Raw genomic sequence first — 16,900 nt, forward strand, 5'->3', positions numbered from 1 at the left:
ATACAGTGCATGCGTAATGAGTTAACTTTGAATCCAGAAACCGAGTATAGGAATTTAAGTTAATATTAACAAATCCCAGGATTAAGTTTGGCTGATATTAGACAGGAATTGCAACGTAATTATGCAGTTACACGGGAGGAGGGTCCGTTAGGACTATTCCAAAGCCATTTACATGGACAGGGACGTGCTTTTTTTCGTCAAATTGGCTAGTGCTTTACACTACACGGATAGCCTTTAAAAAAAAAAAAAAATGTAAGATTCATGGCCTTGGTCGAATAGCCTGAAGACATAAGACACGTCTCGCAATATATGTACAATATTCAGAATAATTAGTTTTATTTTGTGATAATATATAATGTGGGCTGTAGACCTTAAATCCTTGTGAACTGCCTTGTAACACTTGGGGCGCTAGCTCCTAAGCCAAATTAAGAAGCATGAAACCAGCCAACTATCGCGCGCTCCACCTTTCTGACGTCATCTACACTCGGCACTGGAGCGCGCTGATTGCTGCGCTGACCTAGACAAGACTTGGCAGCGCTGACCGGACTGAGGAGCTGAGCGGGTGTCTGATTTTCAGTGTACAAAAAAAAAAAAACAACAAAACAAAACACGATGGGAAACGTGCAAGTGAGTAATTATTGCTACATTCCTCGTCGGTATGACAGTTACCAACTGGACCACGGGGTTAGACATATGATACACGCTAAATAGTTTGTTTTATACTTGGAAGATATCAACAAATGCTGACGCGATGTCTGATATACAGCGTTCGGTTGTAAAATATGTAATACGATGCGTCAAATAGATCCTTGTAGAGATAAATGATAAAAATATACAACTTAAAAACTGCGTTTGACGGCAAAATGGTGCAGGATGATATTACTGCCAAGCAAAGTGCTAAGTCTATGCATCAAAGAAAAGAGGCGTTTTTAGTGAAATATGCAGTTGCAGACCGTTAGGCGTGTCCCGTACAAACCGACCCGATTTCCACCTGCTTGAAAATCCCTTCAGGGCGTTTCCTCGTTCTGAAGTTCAATATAAAGTGCACTAAACCATATTCTGTTTGAAATTTGGTTGAAGATGAGGTTTGTGACATTTTTCTTTCGTGGCGCAGTAATAAAATACTGTAAGTTGTTCATAATTTATTGACCTCTAAAATGGTTAAATATCTTATACAGTGCTAATTGTAACTTGAGATGCTCACGATTAATCAGAACTGGAGATCTCCTTATACAGCGCAAGGCAAAAAAAAAAAAAAAAACTTTATATGGACCAATTGGATTCCAACAAGGTGGAGGATCACTAACCTCAAAGGAGACTACCCAACCGCGCACGCACACGCACACGCACACATAACTGGCCCATGGGATGTTCTTTTCGGTTTAGTGAAACTGAATAGAGGAGACAACTCAGTGATAGTTTCAAACCTAATAAGCCAGCTAAGTGTATGTATGTGTATGTGTGTGTGTATATGTATATAAATAATATACATATATATACACATATATAATCAATAATGTGCTTATCTTCGTGTATATTTATTAAATAAAATGAATCTTTTATGTGAAGTATTTTTAGAAGAAGAAAAACATGTTAAAAATTAATTTACTGTATCAGTGTAAAGAGTGATTAGAGATGCAATAGAGTGCATTTGCTGGGATGTTTTTCTTCCAATCTGTTGAAGTGTAATATTTTGGTGATTCTTTCATGAAATGACTGTAATACCTGATGTATTTTGCCCCTAGAGGTCTAAAGGACTTTTTGTCCTTTGTTAGCATGGCTTGTTAAGCCTATTTCACCACCCCCCACCAGAATTCCATTTTCCTTGTTTGTTCCTGTAATGGGAGGACTGACCCTGAGAAGCAATGACGTATGTGCAGTATTTGATTTAACAGCATTAAGCAAGGCTGTCGGGAAGGAATTGACAAACCACTGGGGGTGGGATTATTTCAGTGAACATGCAGCACTTCTACATATACACTGCAGTATTTTACTGTATACTTGTCTCACATTCAGTAGTTACAAAGGACTGATTATTCCTTAGGCCTGCCTTGAATAAACAAATGATATTTAATCCTTTTATGTAGAATATTTAGATAGATACTTTATTAATCCCAAGGGGACATTCATTATATATATATGTATATATATGTATATATATATATATATATATACATATATATTGATGATATAAGGGTACATTTATTAATACATACGCTTTCACATTGTCATTTGCATTTCCACTGTTTCAGTTTCTATTTCCCACATGTTTTAACAAATATTTATTTGCTTGGGTTATTTGGTACTTCTTTGGTACTACTTATTTTGGTATCTTCTTTTATGTACTATACATTTCCGGGGTCTTCCCTTACTGTCAAATTTATATACAATTATTGTTGTTCCATCTGCTGCACCCTTTTGTTCTCCTACGTTACCGATTCTTTATATCCCTTTTTAATTTACTCTTAATTTTGTCTTAATTTGAACATTTTCTTTATGTGATCTTTCCTTCTTTATTTTTTATTTTTACCAACTTACATTTTATTTTGGGTGTTACTGAAAATTAATTATCTGTATAGTTTTTGTAAATTTTGCTCTATTCTATATACTCTTAAGCTTGGTTAGCATGGTAAAATTCCACAATACATTTTCATTGTGTAGTTAAATATCCTGCCATTTAATTCAGAGTTCTTATGTACAAATCCCACTCCATTTCTGATCTGTGTAGAGTGTACCTTTTCTCCAGGAGTTTTTACCTAAATACTCAAAATTTACTCCTATTCCCAAAGACATAATATGCTTTATTAAATGGTATTTACAAATTGACAAAGTGTAAATATGGATATATGGGTATCTTAGTAGGGGTCAATGTGTAAGTGGGCATTGAGATTGGTTGGCACCTCATCCAAAGTGGATTCCTGTCTTGTGTTTGGTACTAATACCCTCATTACCTTGTACTGAGTTAAGCAGCTTTGAGAATGTTACATTATCATTTATTTTATTTTATTTTTTAAAAGCAGAGTTTAACACTCATAATTCAAGCCAGTTCAGTTCTTTGCAAGATGCCAATGTTCGTAAATAGTGCAAAGTAATATTGTTCATCTGTTGTTTGTCCACTTACAGTGCATTATTTACTTGATTTACCCCTCTGCTCAACAGTTTAAAATTACAAATCAAACAATTCAGATTTAATTAAAGTGCACATTGCAGACTTTAATTTAGGTGTATTTGCATATATTTCTGTCACAGCATGTAGAAATTACTACACTTTTTACACATGGGCCTCCATTTCAGGCCACCAGAATGTATGAGACATAGCTATGGTAAGGTATATTAAACATATGGAAGGCACGCTCAGTTGGATAAAAATATAGTGACTATCTTGTCTATTTAAGAATTTTCAATTTTTTAGCTTTGGAAAATCTATAAAGTTGCCCTTTCAGTATATTTAGGATCATTGTCCTGTTGTATGATGAAGTGCCATCTAATGAGTTCAGAGGCATTTACTGGAACTTGAGCAGAGAAGATATTTCTATACACCAGAATTCATGGTGTCACTGTCTTCAGCAGTTACATTATCAATGAAGATAAGTGTGCACACCTCCACGATGTTTAACAGATGGGGTGGTAAAATTTGGATCTTGGGCAGTTCCTTTTTGTCTTCACACTTTGCTATTGCCATCACTCTGATGCAACATTAGGTGTTGCCTGTCCACAAGAACTGTTTCCAGAATCTGCAGGCTCTTTAAGTAATTTTTCCACAAAATATAATATGGTAATCCTGTTTTTGTGGCCATGTAGTGGCTTACATATTGCAGTGTGGCCTGTGTATTTATATTCATGAGGTCTTCTGTGGGTATTAGTCTCTGACACATACACATCTGCCTTCTAAAGTCTGTTTCTGAATTGTTGAACAGGTGTTTGGGGCTTTTCTTTAAAATAGTGAGGATTCTTCTGTCAACAGCAGTGGCGGTCTTCCTTGGTATACCAGTCCCTTTTCAATTACTGAGCTCACCAGGGAATTCTTCCTGTGTAATAATATTCCAGACAGTTGATTTACAGTAGGTAATAATGAGGTTTTACCGTTGTCTCTAATGGTTTTATTCTTGATTTTCAACTTCATAATGGCTTCTTTGTCTTTCTTTGGCACAGCTCTTGTCCTCATGTTGAGCAGTGGCAACTACAGATACCAAAAGGTAGAAGCAAACCAAGGTGTTTTATGCCTGAGTGATAATAATGAAACATACCTGAGAAATTATCACCTGTGTGATGCCAGTTGTCTCAGACATTATGGTGCCCTGAAATGGGTGGGGTGTATCTTGATAAAGTTTTGTGTTAGTCTGCAATATGCATTTTAATCAGTCATGAGTTGTTTGATTTGTAATTTTAAACTGTGGAGCAGAATGGTAAAACAAAGGAAAATGTGTCTTTGTCCTAAATATTATGGAGGGCATTGTAACTAGACAATTCTTTTATTCCTTTTTCTTCACAATTACGTGTTTCTTTTATTTTTATCCATTCTCAATTAATTTCTAAATTGCATGCTGCTGAAATCGTTCTTTGTATTCTATGAATTGTTCTTTTTAGTAGCACAGATGGTATCAAGAAAGAATTTTTAAAAGTTAACAAAAAAGAAAAGACGAACAGTTGCTATTTTCACAAGTGCTTGTTTTTTGTGGAAGAGGCTGACTGCTAATGAATCTGTTTCATGCTCCTTACTTGTATTTTCTGCTTCTGTGTTCTAGCCCACCATTGTAGAATATCCAGATTTTGATGTGACAGCTGATATAAAGGCCATTAGAAAAGCATGCAAAGGCCTTGGTAAGACATTAATACAAGTAATGCTTGTTTTTGAAAATTGAAATTGCCTTATTTTCTTTGTCACAGTTGCTGCCAAATACTTTAATAAAATACTCAATACATTAGATGGAGTAATCTTGTTGATACTGCAATTGTCCTTTAAATTATTTGCTGAAGAATAATAGGAATATCACCAAAAAATATTAGGAAAAGATTTGTAATACTCCACAGTACATGTTTTCTTCCTCTTCTTGACTCCTTATAAGGTAAATTAAAAGTAATTTGCAGAGAAGTAAAGCGGCTTTACAGCTTTAGTCATTTTTACTTTGTTTTGTAGTTGCTACTATGTTAGCCATTAAGGTAGAAGTAGTTCATTAATTTTAATCATATATTAAATATTTGGAAGAGCTATTAGAGAGTAAGATACACCTAGAAACTAAGAAGAACAATGTTTGTGTTTGGTCTAATTGAAGACTCATGTAATGAACAGTAGTCTTGCAAAAATATTCATCCCCCAATGTTCTTTGTCCTTTGTTGGAATTAAAATGGATTTGGGTGGTTTAGCACCATTTGCTTTACACAACATGTCCACCACTATGAAGATGCAAAATATTTTTTATTGTGACACAAACAATGATCTATATTTCTGATCTGTTTGGAGTGCCCCTTAGTTTTCAAGTTGCTTGCTAACACTTTGATTGCACACAGATGGAACCTAAACAACTAATTATGTGACTTCTGAAGTTAACTTGTTAGACCAGATCTCATTTAGTTTGACTTTATGTTGAATGAACGGTTGCTCATGGAGTCCTGAGTGAGGCATATTACCTGCATGCAGGGAGCATCAGTTATGGCACTACAGCCATGTGGTGCAATTTCCCTGGGGGTCGTCTGTCTCACAGGATCTTCATTATTGAGGAACACTAGCGGCTGGACCAGACCAAGGGGATGCCCACGTAACACATGGTTGCGGCAGATAGATGGTCATTTCTGGGTGGAATGCATGTCTGCCTGGGGGTTTGCCAACCAGAATCCCGGGATGTTTCATTGTGTGGTGGGTGTGACAACATGTTTTACCAGTGCATGCTCCCCAACCTGACCTTATCTTATTTAGGAGTTTCGTAGCAAAGGAGATGATATACATATGCATTCACAACTTTTAAATTTTTGCTTGTGTTTATTTATGTATGTGTATATATATGCACACGCACACACAGGGAAATTATATTGGTTGGGGCCCCAAGTTATGATGTGTTACTCGCATAATAATGAAGTGATAGAAATGAAAAAAAATTGCAGTGCATACCTTGATAGATGTGTAAACAATCCAATCACATTCGGTTTAACTGCTCCACTATACAAGGTTTGTTCTTGTACACTTTTCCTTTCAGTGCACCCCAAAGGAAGAAATCCAGAGGCGACAGGTCCAGGAAGAAAGGTGGCTATTGTCCCTTTGAAATTACCTGATTGCCAAAAAACGATTCAATTTATGCCATGTTGCGAGCTGACGTGTGACAGTTTGCCCCATCTTTCTGGAAATAACCTTCACTGATCTCGTGGTCATCTAGTTCATTCAGAAATAAGTAAATAATGTTCAGGTACACATCAGTATTGATATTTATTTTGTTTGGATTGCATCATTGTTAACATTTATTTATATAGTATGTTTTCATACAAATGATGTAGCTCAAAATGCTTTACAAGATGAAGAAAGAAAAATATAAAAATAAGATTAGGCAATACTAAGTAACAAAGAATAAAGTATGGTATGATGGCCAGGGAGGACAGAAAAAACAAAAAAAAAACTCCAGCGGGCTGGAGAAAAAAACTAAATCTGCTGGGGTTCAGATGCCACAAGACCACAGTCCCCACGGGGCATTTTACCTAACATCAATAATCTAAATCAGTCCTCATGGTTTTCAGACTTCATGTGGAAGAATTAGATGATGGTGGTCATGTGGATAACTGGGCCTCAATCCATCAATGTAGGGACTGCATGGTGCCTTGATCAGGTGTTGGTGGTGCAGATTGCCACCAAAGAAAACCAGAAAACAGTAGAGAAAGTAGGGGTTTGTATGGATTGTGGAGGTATGATAAAAATGATAAATGCATATACAAAATATCAGGGTTATATTATAATGAAGCTATGAGAAAGTCTTATTAAAATAATGGGCTTTTAACAGTTTTTTTAAAATGCTCCACCATTTTAGCTTGGCGAATTTCTACCAGTAAGGTATTCCAGATTATAGTTGTATAACAACAGAAGGTCGCCTCACCACTTCTTTTAAGTTTAGCTCTTGGAATTATAAGCAGACACTCATTTGAAGATCTGAGGTTACGATTTAAAATGTAAGTTGAGAGGCATTCCGAAATCTAGGATGTACACAGGTAACCAGTGTAGTGACCTCAAGACTGGAGAGATGTGCTCGGATTTTCTTGGATTAAGACAGTAATACATCATAACTCAGGGCCCTCCCATTAGATTCATCCCATATATATTTAATATATATTGATATATACTGTATTTGAATCACCATATATAAAGGTATTTTATTTTCATTCTACTTGTAAAGTCCATTACGTAAAATCCAAATAAAAATCCATTTTATTTCCAGATTGTAATGTAAAAAAACAGGGCAAACACCATGGTGGATGAATACTTTCACAAGGCATTGTCCTTTTGGTTTTTCACTTGATAATACATTTAATTATAGTTTCTTGTCTAAAGAGAATCCCCATAGATGTTAACTGCATTAAGTATACATTTTATTTTTCTTAACCATATTTCTGTCTGTTTATATTTTCTGTATTCTTCTATGCTCCTCTGTAATATTTTTCTTGTAACTCTTTCACTCTTTCTGCTTTTGCCCAAAGTGTTATTTTCTCTTTTATTTGTAGGTACTGATGAAGATGCTATTATCAACATTCTAGCCAACAGAAGCTGTGCCCAGAGGCTTGCAATTAAACAGGCATACTTTGACAAATATGATGATGTAAGCAGTCTCACATATGTCTTTGTAATTTATCCCTGCTCCCTACAACAGATAGGTGTCTAATAGGTACACAAAAATCCAATATGGATTCAGTATTTATAAATCAAGTACAAATTTAATATTTTCTTGATTTAAGGCTGGAATCAAGGAATATCCTGAGAGACATTTTATACCTTTTAGTAAGACATAGTAACCAAAAAAATTGATCTATTTGTATGGAATGATTACAATAAAATTAATAAAATTAAAAAAAGAAAAAGAAAACATAGTAACCAATGTCATTTAGGTGAACAAAAAATAGAAAGTAATCGGGGCGGGGAAAAAACTTTCAGTTCCTTGCTTAGCCGTGTTCAGATTTAATCAACCATATTCCAAATTATGTACAAATGTAATTTGTCTTTACCTGAAATCATCTGAAGTAATTCTGATTAATACTGAATAACATCCATTATTCCTGTAAAATTTCCCAGTCAGTTTTGATTGCATAGTGCAAAAATAACCATGGCCCACAAGGAGGTAGTGTAGGATGCACAGGTTCTTATAGTTTACAGGCACAGTTCAGGAGAGGGATACATGAGTATTAAGTCCCTTCAAAATTTGGGACTAGGCAAGAAGAATACTCAGTTGAGAGGTTATTAAGAGTTATGTGGCCATCTTAAAGAGTCACATGAATTTATGACAATAACAATGCATATTTAATTTCACTTACTCTCCACCACTATATACTGTAAGGCGAACACTATTTTTCACAGAATTTATACATTTTTCAAGAAGATATTCTCTCAAACCCATGTGGGGTAAAAAGTCTTACGGTCTTATGAGAACAAAGTGTTAATATACTAGCATTACTTTTAAAAAATATGTTTAGCACAAATTTGACATAGTTTGTCACATACTCTTAAGAGCACAATTCCTACTATCAAAAATGGTGGCAGCAGTGTCATGCATTAGGGCAGGAATGTCCAACTCTGGTCTTGGTGGGCCGCTATGGCTGCAGGTTTTCATTCTAGTCATCTTTTTAATTAGTGAGCCGTTTTTGCTGCTGATTAACTTGTTTTGCCTTAGTTTTAGTCAATGTGACTCAGACCCCTTAGTTGATTCTTTTTCCTTAATGAGCCGCCAAACAATAATGAGACACAAAACAAGCCGCCACATGACAAAATAAAGAAAGGTTAAGGTCTTGGTCATGTTGATCTGCTCAGGTCACCAATACATCTGGATGGTGGTCTTAGAAAAAACATTCTGCTGTGGCATGATGTGAAATTGGCTGGAGTTTGATATTCCAATTTAGCTGGTCATCTATTGGCTCGTTTCGCATATCATTTCTGTTTGATTGCCTTTTAATGAAGAAACAAATCAATTCAAAGCACTGAATCCTTAAAAACAAGGCTATTAAAATAAAAGGAAAAGGAGTTAATTAGCAGTGAAAACTGCTCACTGGTAAGGAAAAGGCTTAGAATGAAAACATGCAGCCACTGTGGTCCACCAGGACTGGAGTTGGACATGTCTGCTTTAGGGTTATTTAACATCTTGTATTTTGTCTTTTGCATGTTTAATTTCAGGCTATCTTGCTGCTATTTGATAAACGCAGTGCTTTGTTTTACTTGCATTTCTTATAATACATGGGAGACCTGACAGAGGTCACCTGCATAATGACAGTATAATAAACTATTAGGTCTCTTGGACAAATTGTTTACTTTAATTAATATATTAAAACCGGAAATTGTGGCCAAAAAGAAAATGATGACAATAAATACTATTGTTTACAAATTGAACTTTAAAATGAGTACTTAAAATTAAATGGGTAAAATGTTTTAGTAGACTGAATGTAATATATACTGTATAACATAGGCAATGTTTCCTTGCATTTAGAGAGATAAATCAACCAGATTAGAGGCTATTCTTTTCAACATTTTACAGGGAAGCTATGATTTTTTTTTTTTTAAATTAATCTCATTCTTTGCTAAAGACCCTTATATAATTAGTCACCTGGCTAATTTATACAGTCACATTTTTGATTGCTGCGGCCAGATTAACACTGGGCATCTTTAACATTTATCCTGTAGGTATACAGGTATGCACCTGCATCTGTATTATGTGTATTTTCTGTTTTAATGCCTGGGTATGAATCCTACACAAATTAATTTTCGGTATTGATTTTGTATATTTTCTTAGTGTCTTTGTGAAATTTCCTCAAAGTATTGGATTAACTAGTAATTCCTAATTAACCCAGCATGAGTGTGTGAGGGAATGGCCCTGTGGTAGGCTGGTGTCCTGTACAGTATAATATAGTTTCCTGACTTTTACCTAGTGCGGCCAGTATAGGCTATAGCCTCTTTCAAATTAATTGGATTAAGTGAATCTTAGAATGTTATGTATGTAGATTAAACCTATCAAAAACATTAGCTCTGTGCATTATTTTTTTCCCATTTGTGTCTTAATATGGAGATGTACTGTAGCATCTTCTGCCACATAGTTCACTGAATCAGGGTACAACTTCTGATCCAGTCTGAGTCTGTGCGTAGTGTGTGAAATAGACTCTTTGGAGAACTGGTTACTTTTCCACAGGAATTTCTTTTCTTATCAGTGCTGAATATATAGACTCTGGGCAATTATATTAAGTGAGTTTGAGAATCTTATGCTAAGTTATTTGCTCTATAAAGAAATTGTATAATAGAGTACTGCACATTATTATTGTGGATTTATTTTCCTATCCAGGAGATTGTTGAGGTGCTTAAAAAAGAGCTTTCAGGAAACTTTGAGAAAGCCATTGTATCCCTGCTGGATTCACCCATAGTTTTTGCAGCGAAAGAGCTTCGCAAGGCAATGAAGGGACCAGGAACAGATGAGGATATCCTTGTGGAAATCCTTTGTAGCCGAAATAATCAGGTTTGTCATATCTTTATAATAAGTTACTGCATTCTGTAGGTATAAACTTTTATGTTTGACTTCTAAATTAAAATATTAATCATGTCAAGACTTTTTAAGATGTTGCATTTTAATTTTGTGGTTAATTAAAACCAGGGGTTGTCTACTACAATTATTTCAGATATTATATTTGTGTCCTTTTTTTGATTACTGATGTGCCATTCATGTACTGTATGCATTGTACAGTATTTGATGTCTGCCATGGAATGTATATACATCTCGTCTAAACTTAATCTTTTATTTTTGATTAACTTAATACATCATTTTAACACATTGAACCTTGCATTTCAATAAAAACAGAAGGGAGAAGTGCAGTTGGTACTAATATGAAGTGTAATTGTAAACTATTTTAATGAAATAACTCAGATCTTCCAAGAGATTAAAAAATCATTATGGAACGGTCCATTACAGTCAGGTCAAGTTAGGTTGGGGAGCATGCACTGGTACAGCACGTTGCTGCACCCACCACATGATCAAACAGCTTGGCATCCTGGTTGGCAACCCCCCAGGCAGACATGCAGTCCAGTCCCACCCTCCAGAAATGACCATCTATCTGCCACAGCCAGGTGTTACATGGGTGTCATCCTTGGCCGGGTCCAGCCACTCCCCAGCGATGAGGGGCCTGTGAGCCGGATCACCCTCTGGGAATCGCGCCACATGGCCGTAATGCCGTAATTGACACTCCCTCACAATGAAGGTAATGTGCCTCATTCGGGACTCTGTGAGCAACTGCTCATTCAACACAAAGTCAAACCAGTGGTTCCCGAGGATTCTCTGAAGAGACACAGTACCAAAGGAGTCTCATGTCAATGGAACGTGTCCATGTCTCACAACCATATAGCAAGACAGGAAGCACCAGGACTGTAAAGACTTGGACCTTTGTCCATTTGCATAGATATTGGGAGAACCACAAAGCTCTTTCCAGCGACCTCATGACCCCCATGCTCACCCAGTCTGTCCACTGACTTCATAGGAATAGTCACCAGAGACATAAATGTTGCTGCTGAGTTAAGTAAACCTCTTGACATGGTACATTACAGTACTTGCATGTAAATTTCACTTTAGTGAAACCGTAGGAAATCACTAAACAAAATAATTCATAATACAATACAATTATACTATATAATAATATAAAATCAAGTACATTAACTTACATAATGTTTATTATGTACACAAATGTAGAGTAAAATGTAATTGAATGAAGTGAGTAATATAAATAATATTTAATTTGAAACACAATGAGTCAAAGTAAACAAGCTGCATAGATAGATTGGTATAGGGGACTCTTACAATGCCTTTAGATCTAGGTGTGTTTGTGTTCATCCTTTCTTTTCATTATTCGTTTTGTGCTCTGGTAGGGTAAACAATCTTTCAGCTATCTTCACTAAAAAAGTTCTTTCGTATGCATGTGCCTGTGTGCATATGTGCACTTGCCTATGCTTGTGTGGACCTTCATGTATGCGTACATGTACTGTATATTTAACACTAGAATCCCTGAATCCTACGAAAAAACTTAAGGGCCACCTTAAATTCCTTCACACCTCTCCGCCAGCGTCTTTTGTTTTGCAAATGTGTTGATCAGCACAAGCAGCAAGCAGCCTACTATCCAATCCTCTCCTTTGATGGAGCTGAGTCCTCGCAAAATTCTCAGAGCGCAAGTCTCTTTATCTGGCAGTGAGACGCCTGGAGTTGTATAGGGTAAATAATATATTGTTATTTGGAATCCATACATTTCATTTTTGTTCCGTGTCTACAATGATCTGAGTAAGCGTAGCTTGACAGGAAATGCGTGTCAAGAAATGCTGAACACATACCTAAAGCAGAAGCTTTCTCCTTGTTATACTAATAATGATGTGAAGTGTATAATGTGTGAAGACTTTAGTCCAAATATCAAACACGTGCACTTTTATTGAAGAATATAACCAAAGAAAAAACAAAATTTGATTTACATGTTGCTCTCAATGAGTTAAAACCCAAGCTGAAATGTCAATTGACAGAAAGTTGATATGTATTCTTGAATGATGTAGAGGTAAGAACTATAGCCTTATAACCCAAAGATTCCGGGTTCGAGGCTGGGCATTGTTTGTTTTGCTGCTATTATTATTATTACTATAATATAATAAAAACATACATTTGATTTGAGTCTGTAACAGCCAGTGTAAAATTTTGCTACCTGCAAAAGATATTGCTGAAGGGATATAAACAGACACACAAATGCTGGCGTGCTCTGCGTTGTGGTGCATGATACTGAAAATGCAGACAGACTTTATACAGTACAGGCACGATTGAAAAAAAAAATGTTCAAATGGCATAGCGTTTTCATGTATGAATGTGTGTGTACGCAAGAGAGGCAGAGAAATATTTGATCTCATTCAAGTGGTTATTAAAATTTTTAAAAAAAAAAAATTTTTCCCCGGGGGCCCCCCCCGGGATAAAAAAACCCTTTTTTGGGGGGAAATTTCCCAAAAAAAAAGGGGTTGGGGGCAGGGTTTTTACCCTTTAAAAAAAAAAGGGAAAAAAATTTTTGAGCCGGAAAACCCGGTTTTTTTTAAATTAAAAGGGGGGTTAAAAAAAAAATTTTTTCCGGGGGGGTTTTTTTTAAAAAATTTTTTAAAAAAAAAAAAAATTTTTTTTCCCCGGGGGGAAAAAAAAAAGGGGGGGGGAAAAAAAAAAACCCCCACCCCTTTGGGTTTTTAAAAAAAAGGCCCCCTACGGTTCCCGGGTTTCCCACCCCCCCCCCCCCTTTTTTTTCCCCCGGGGAAGGAGAAAAATTTAAAAATTTTTTTTAAAATTTTTTTTTTAAAAAAAAATTTTTTAAAGGGTTTTTCCCAAAAAAAAATTTTTCCCCGGGGGGGGGGAAAACCCAAAAAAATTTTTCCCTTTTTTTTTCCCCCCCCCCCCCCCCCCCCCAAAAAAAAAAAAACCAAAAAAATTTAATTTTTAAAAAAAAAAAAAATTTTCCCCCTCCCAAAACCCCCAAAATTACCCGGGGGTTTTTGGGGGGCCCCCAAAAAAAAGGGGGGGAAAAAAACCGAATTCCCCCCCCGGGCCCCCCCCCCCCAAGGGTTTCCCCTTTGGCCCCCCCCCACCCCCAAATTTTCCCCCCCCCCCTTTTTTTGGGGGGGGCCCCCTTTTGGGGGGAAAAAATCCCGGAAAAAGGGCCGGCAGGTTTTGGGGGGGAAAACCCCCGACCCCCCCTTTTTCCCCCCCCCCCTTTTTAATTTAAAAATTGGGGAAAAAGGGGGAAAGGGAAAAAAAACCCCCCGGGGGTAAAGGTTGGGGGCCCCCTTCTTTTTTAAAAAATTAAAAAATTTTTTTTTAAAAACCCCCCCCTTTTAAAAAAACCCCCCCCCCCAAAAAAAGGGGGGGGTTTTTGGGGGGAAAAAAGGTTTTTAACCCAATTTTCCCCCCCCAAAAAAAAATTTTTAAAAAACCCCCCCCTTTTAAGCCCCAATTTTTTAAAAAACCCCCCCGGGGCCCCAAAATTTTAAAAAAAAGGGAAAAAAAAATTTTTTTAAAAGGGGAAAAAAAAAATTTTAAAAAAAAAAATTTTGTTTTTTTTAAAGGAAAAAAAAAAAATTTTTTTTTTAAAAAATTTTTTTTTTTAAAATTTTTTTTTAAAAAAAAAAAATTTTTTAAAATTTTTTTTTTAAAAAAGGGGGGGTTTTTTTAAAAAAAATTTTTTTTAAAAAGGGGGGTTTTTTTAAAAAATTTTTGGGTAAAAAAATTTTTTAAAAATTTTTTTTTAAAAAAAAAAAAAATTTTTGGAAAAAAAAATTTTTTTTTTTTTTTTTTTTTTTAAAATTTTTTTAAAATTTTTTAAACCCCCCGGGGAAAAAATTTAATTTTTTTTTTTTTTTTAAAAAAAATTTTTTTTTTTTTAAAAAGGGGTTTTTTTAAAAAAAATTTTCTTTTTTTAAAAAAAAAATTTTTTAAAAGGGGTTTTTTTTTTTTTTAAAAAAAATTTTAAAAAAATTTTGGGGAAATTTTTTTTTAAAAATTTTTTTTTTTTTTTTAAAAAATTTTTGGGCCCCAAAAAATTTTTTTTTTTAAAAAATTTTGGGAAAATTTCCCCCCAAAAAAAAGGGGGTTTTTTTTTTGTTTTTTAAAATTGTTTTTTTTGTTTTTTTTTTTTGGGGAAAATTTTTTTTTATTTTTTTTTTAAAAAATTTTTTTTTTTTAAAATATATTTTTTAAAATTTTTTTTTTTTTTTTTTTTTTTTTTTAAAAAAAAAAAAAAAAAAAAAAAAAAAAAAAAAAAAAAAAAAAAAAAAAAAAAAAAAAAAAAAAAAAAAAAAAAAAATTTATTATTTTTCGGGGGGGGGGGGGGGAAAAAAAAAAAAAAAAAAAAAATATATATATATATTGTATATATTTATATAATATATTTTGGTTATTTTTTTTAAAAAATATATATTTTAATATAAAAAAAATATTAAAATTATATAAAATTTTTTTTTTATTTTAATATAAAATTAAATATAAAATTTTAAAATTAATATATTATATATATTATTATATATTTTAAAAATTTTATAAAATTTTTTATATATATTTTTAAAATATATGTATATATTATATATATTTTATATATATATATATTGTATATATATATTATATTATTTATATATATTATATATATTATATATATATTATATATTATTATATTTTAAATATTTATATTTATAATATATTTATATATTAAAAAAAAAAAAAAAAAAAAAAAAAAAAATTTTTTTTTTAATATTTTTTTTTTTTTTTTTTTTTTTTTTTTTTTTTTTTTTTTTTTTTTTTTTTTTTTTTTTTAAAAAAAAAAAAAAAAAAAAAAAAAAAAAAAAAAAAAAAAAAAAAAAAATATATATATATATATATATATATAAAAATTTTAGGAAATTAAAAAAAATTTTAAAATTTTTTTAAAAAAACCTTTTTCAAAAAAAAAGGGGAAATTTTAAACTTTTTTTAAAAAAAAAAATTTTTAATTTTTAAAATTTTTTTAAAAACTTTTTCCCTTTTTTCCCCTTTTTAATTTTTTTTTTTAAACCCCACCACCAAAAAATTTTAAAAAAAAAAATTTTTTAAAAGAAAAAAAAAAATTTTTTTTAAAAAAAACCCCAAAAAAAAATTTTTTAAAAAAAAAATTTTTTTTAAAAAATTTTTTTTTAAAAAAAAAAAGGGGGGGTTTAAAATTTGGCGGAAAAAAAAAAACCCCCAAAATTTTAAAACCCCCCTTTTTTTAAAAATGTTTTTTTTTTTTTTTAAAAAATTTTTTTTCCCTTTTTTTAAAATTTTTTTTTGGGGGTTTTTTTTAATTTTTAAAAATTTGGGGGGGGTTTTTTCCCCCCCGGGAAAACCACCCCCCCCCCAAAAGGGGGGCCCCCAAACTGCCCCCCCCCTTTTTTTTTTTTTTCCCCCCGGGCCTGTTTTAATTTCCCCCCCCCCCTTTTCAAAAAAAAATTTTTAAAAGGAAAATTTTTTAAGGGGGGGTTCACAAAAAAATTTTTAAGAAAAGTGGGGACGGCCCCCCCAAAGGGGGGGGGAAACCCCCCCAAAACCCCCCCCCAAAAAACCCAAAAATAACCCCCCTTTTTCTCTATACTATATAAAAAAAAAAAATTTTTTTTTTTTTTTTCCCAAACCAAACCCCCTTTTTTTCCTTTTTAAACCAAAAAAAAATTTTTTTTTAAAAACCCCCTTCCAAAAAAAAATTTAAGGGTTTTTTTTTCCCCGGGGCCTTTTTTTAAAACCCCCCCGGGAAAAATTTTTTAGCTGCTGTTAGTTCCCCCTTTTTTTTTAAAAAAAAAAAACCCCCCAAAACCCCCCCCCAAAAACCCCCCCTTTTTTTTTTTAATTAAAAATTTTTATTTTTTTTTTTCCCGAATAAAAAACCCCCCCCCCCAAAAAAAAAAAAAATTAAAATTATTTTTTTTGGGTTTTTTTTTTTCCCTTTTTTCCTTTTTTTTTAAATTTTTTAAAAACCCCCAAAAAAAAAATTTAAAAAAAAAAAAAAAAAAAAAAATTTTTTTTTTTTTTGGGGGTTTTTTTTAAAAAAAAAAAAAAACCCCCCTTTTGGAAAAAAAAAAACCCCCCCCCCCCCCTTTTAAGCAAAAACCCAAAATTTTTTAAAAAAAATTTTTTTTTTTTTTCCACCCCTTTTTTTTTTTTCCTTTTTTGGGGTT

The 16,900-nt window shown here is 33.3% G+C and overlaps 1 protein-coding gene across 1 annotated transcript in view; it reads left to right on the forward strand.

Annotated features, from left to right (window-relative positions):
- The first annotated feature begins 485 nt into the window (after positions 1–485).
- LOC120514278 (annexin A13-like) overlaps positions 486–16,900 on the forward strand; it is a 65,930-nt gene continuing 49,515 nt past the window's right edge. Inside the window, exons 1-4 of the mRNA XM_039734575.1 lie at positions 486–627; positions 4,746–4,821; positions 7,699–7,793; positions 10,512–10,682. Of these exons, the coding sequence (XP_039590509.1) occupies positions 613–627; positions 4,746–4,821; positions 7,699–7,793; positions 10,512–10,682 (357 nt within the window). The 5' untranslated portion in view covers positions 486–612. The remainder of the gene's footprint in view (positions 628–4,745; positions 4,822–7,698; positions 7,794–10,511; positions 10,683–16,900) is intronic.

This window comes from Polypterus senegalus, chromosome 14 (assembly GCF_016835505.1).
Source record: "Polypterus senegalus isolate Bchr_013 chromosome 14, ASM1683550v1, whole genome shotgun sequence".
In the NCBI taxonomy this organism is placed as follows: Eukaryota; Metazoa; Chordata; class Cladistia; order Polypteriformes; family Polypteridae; genus Polypterus; species Polypterus senegalus.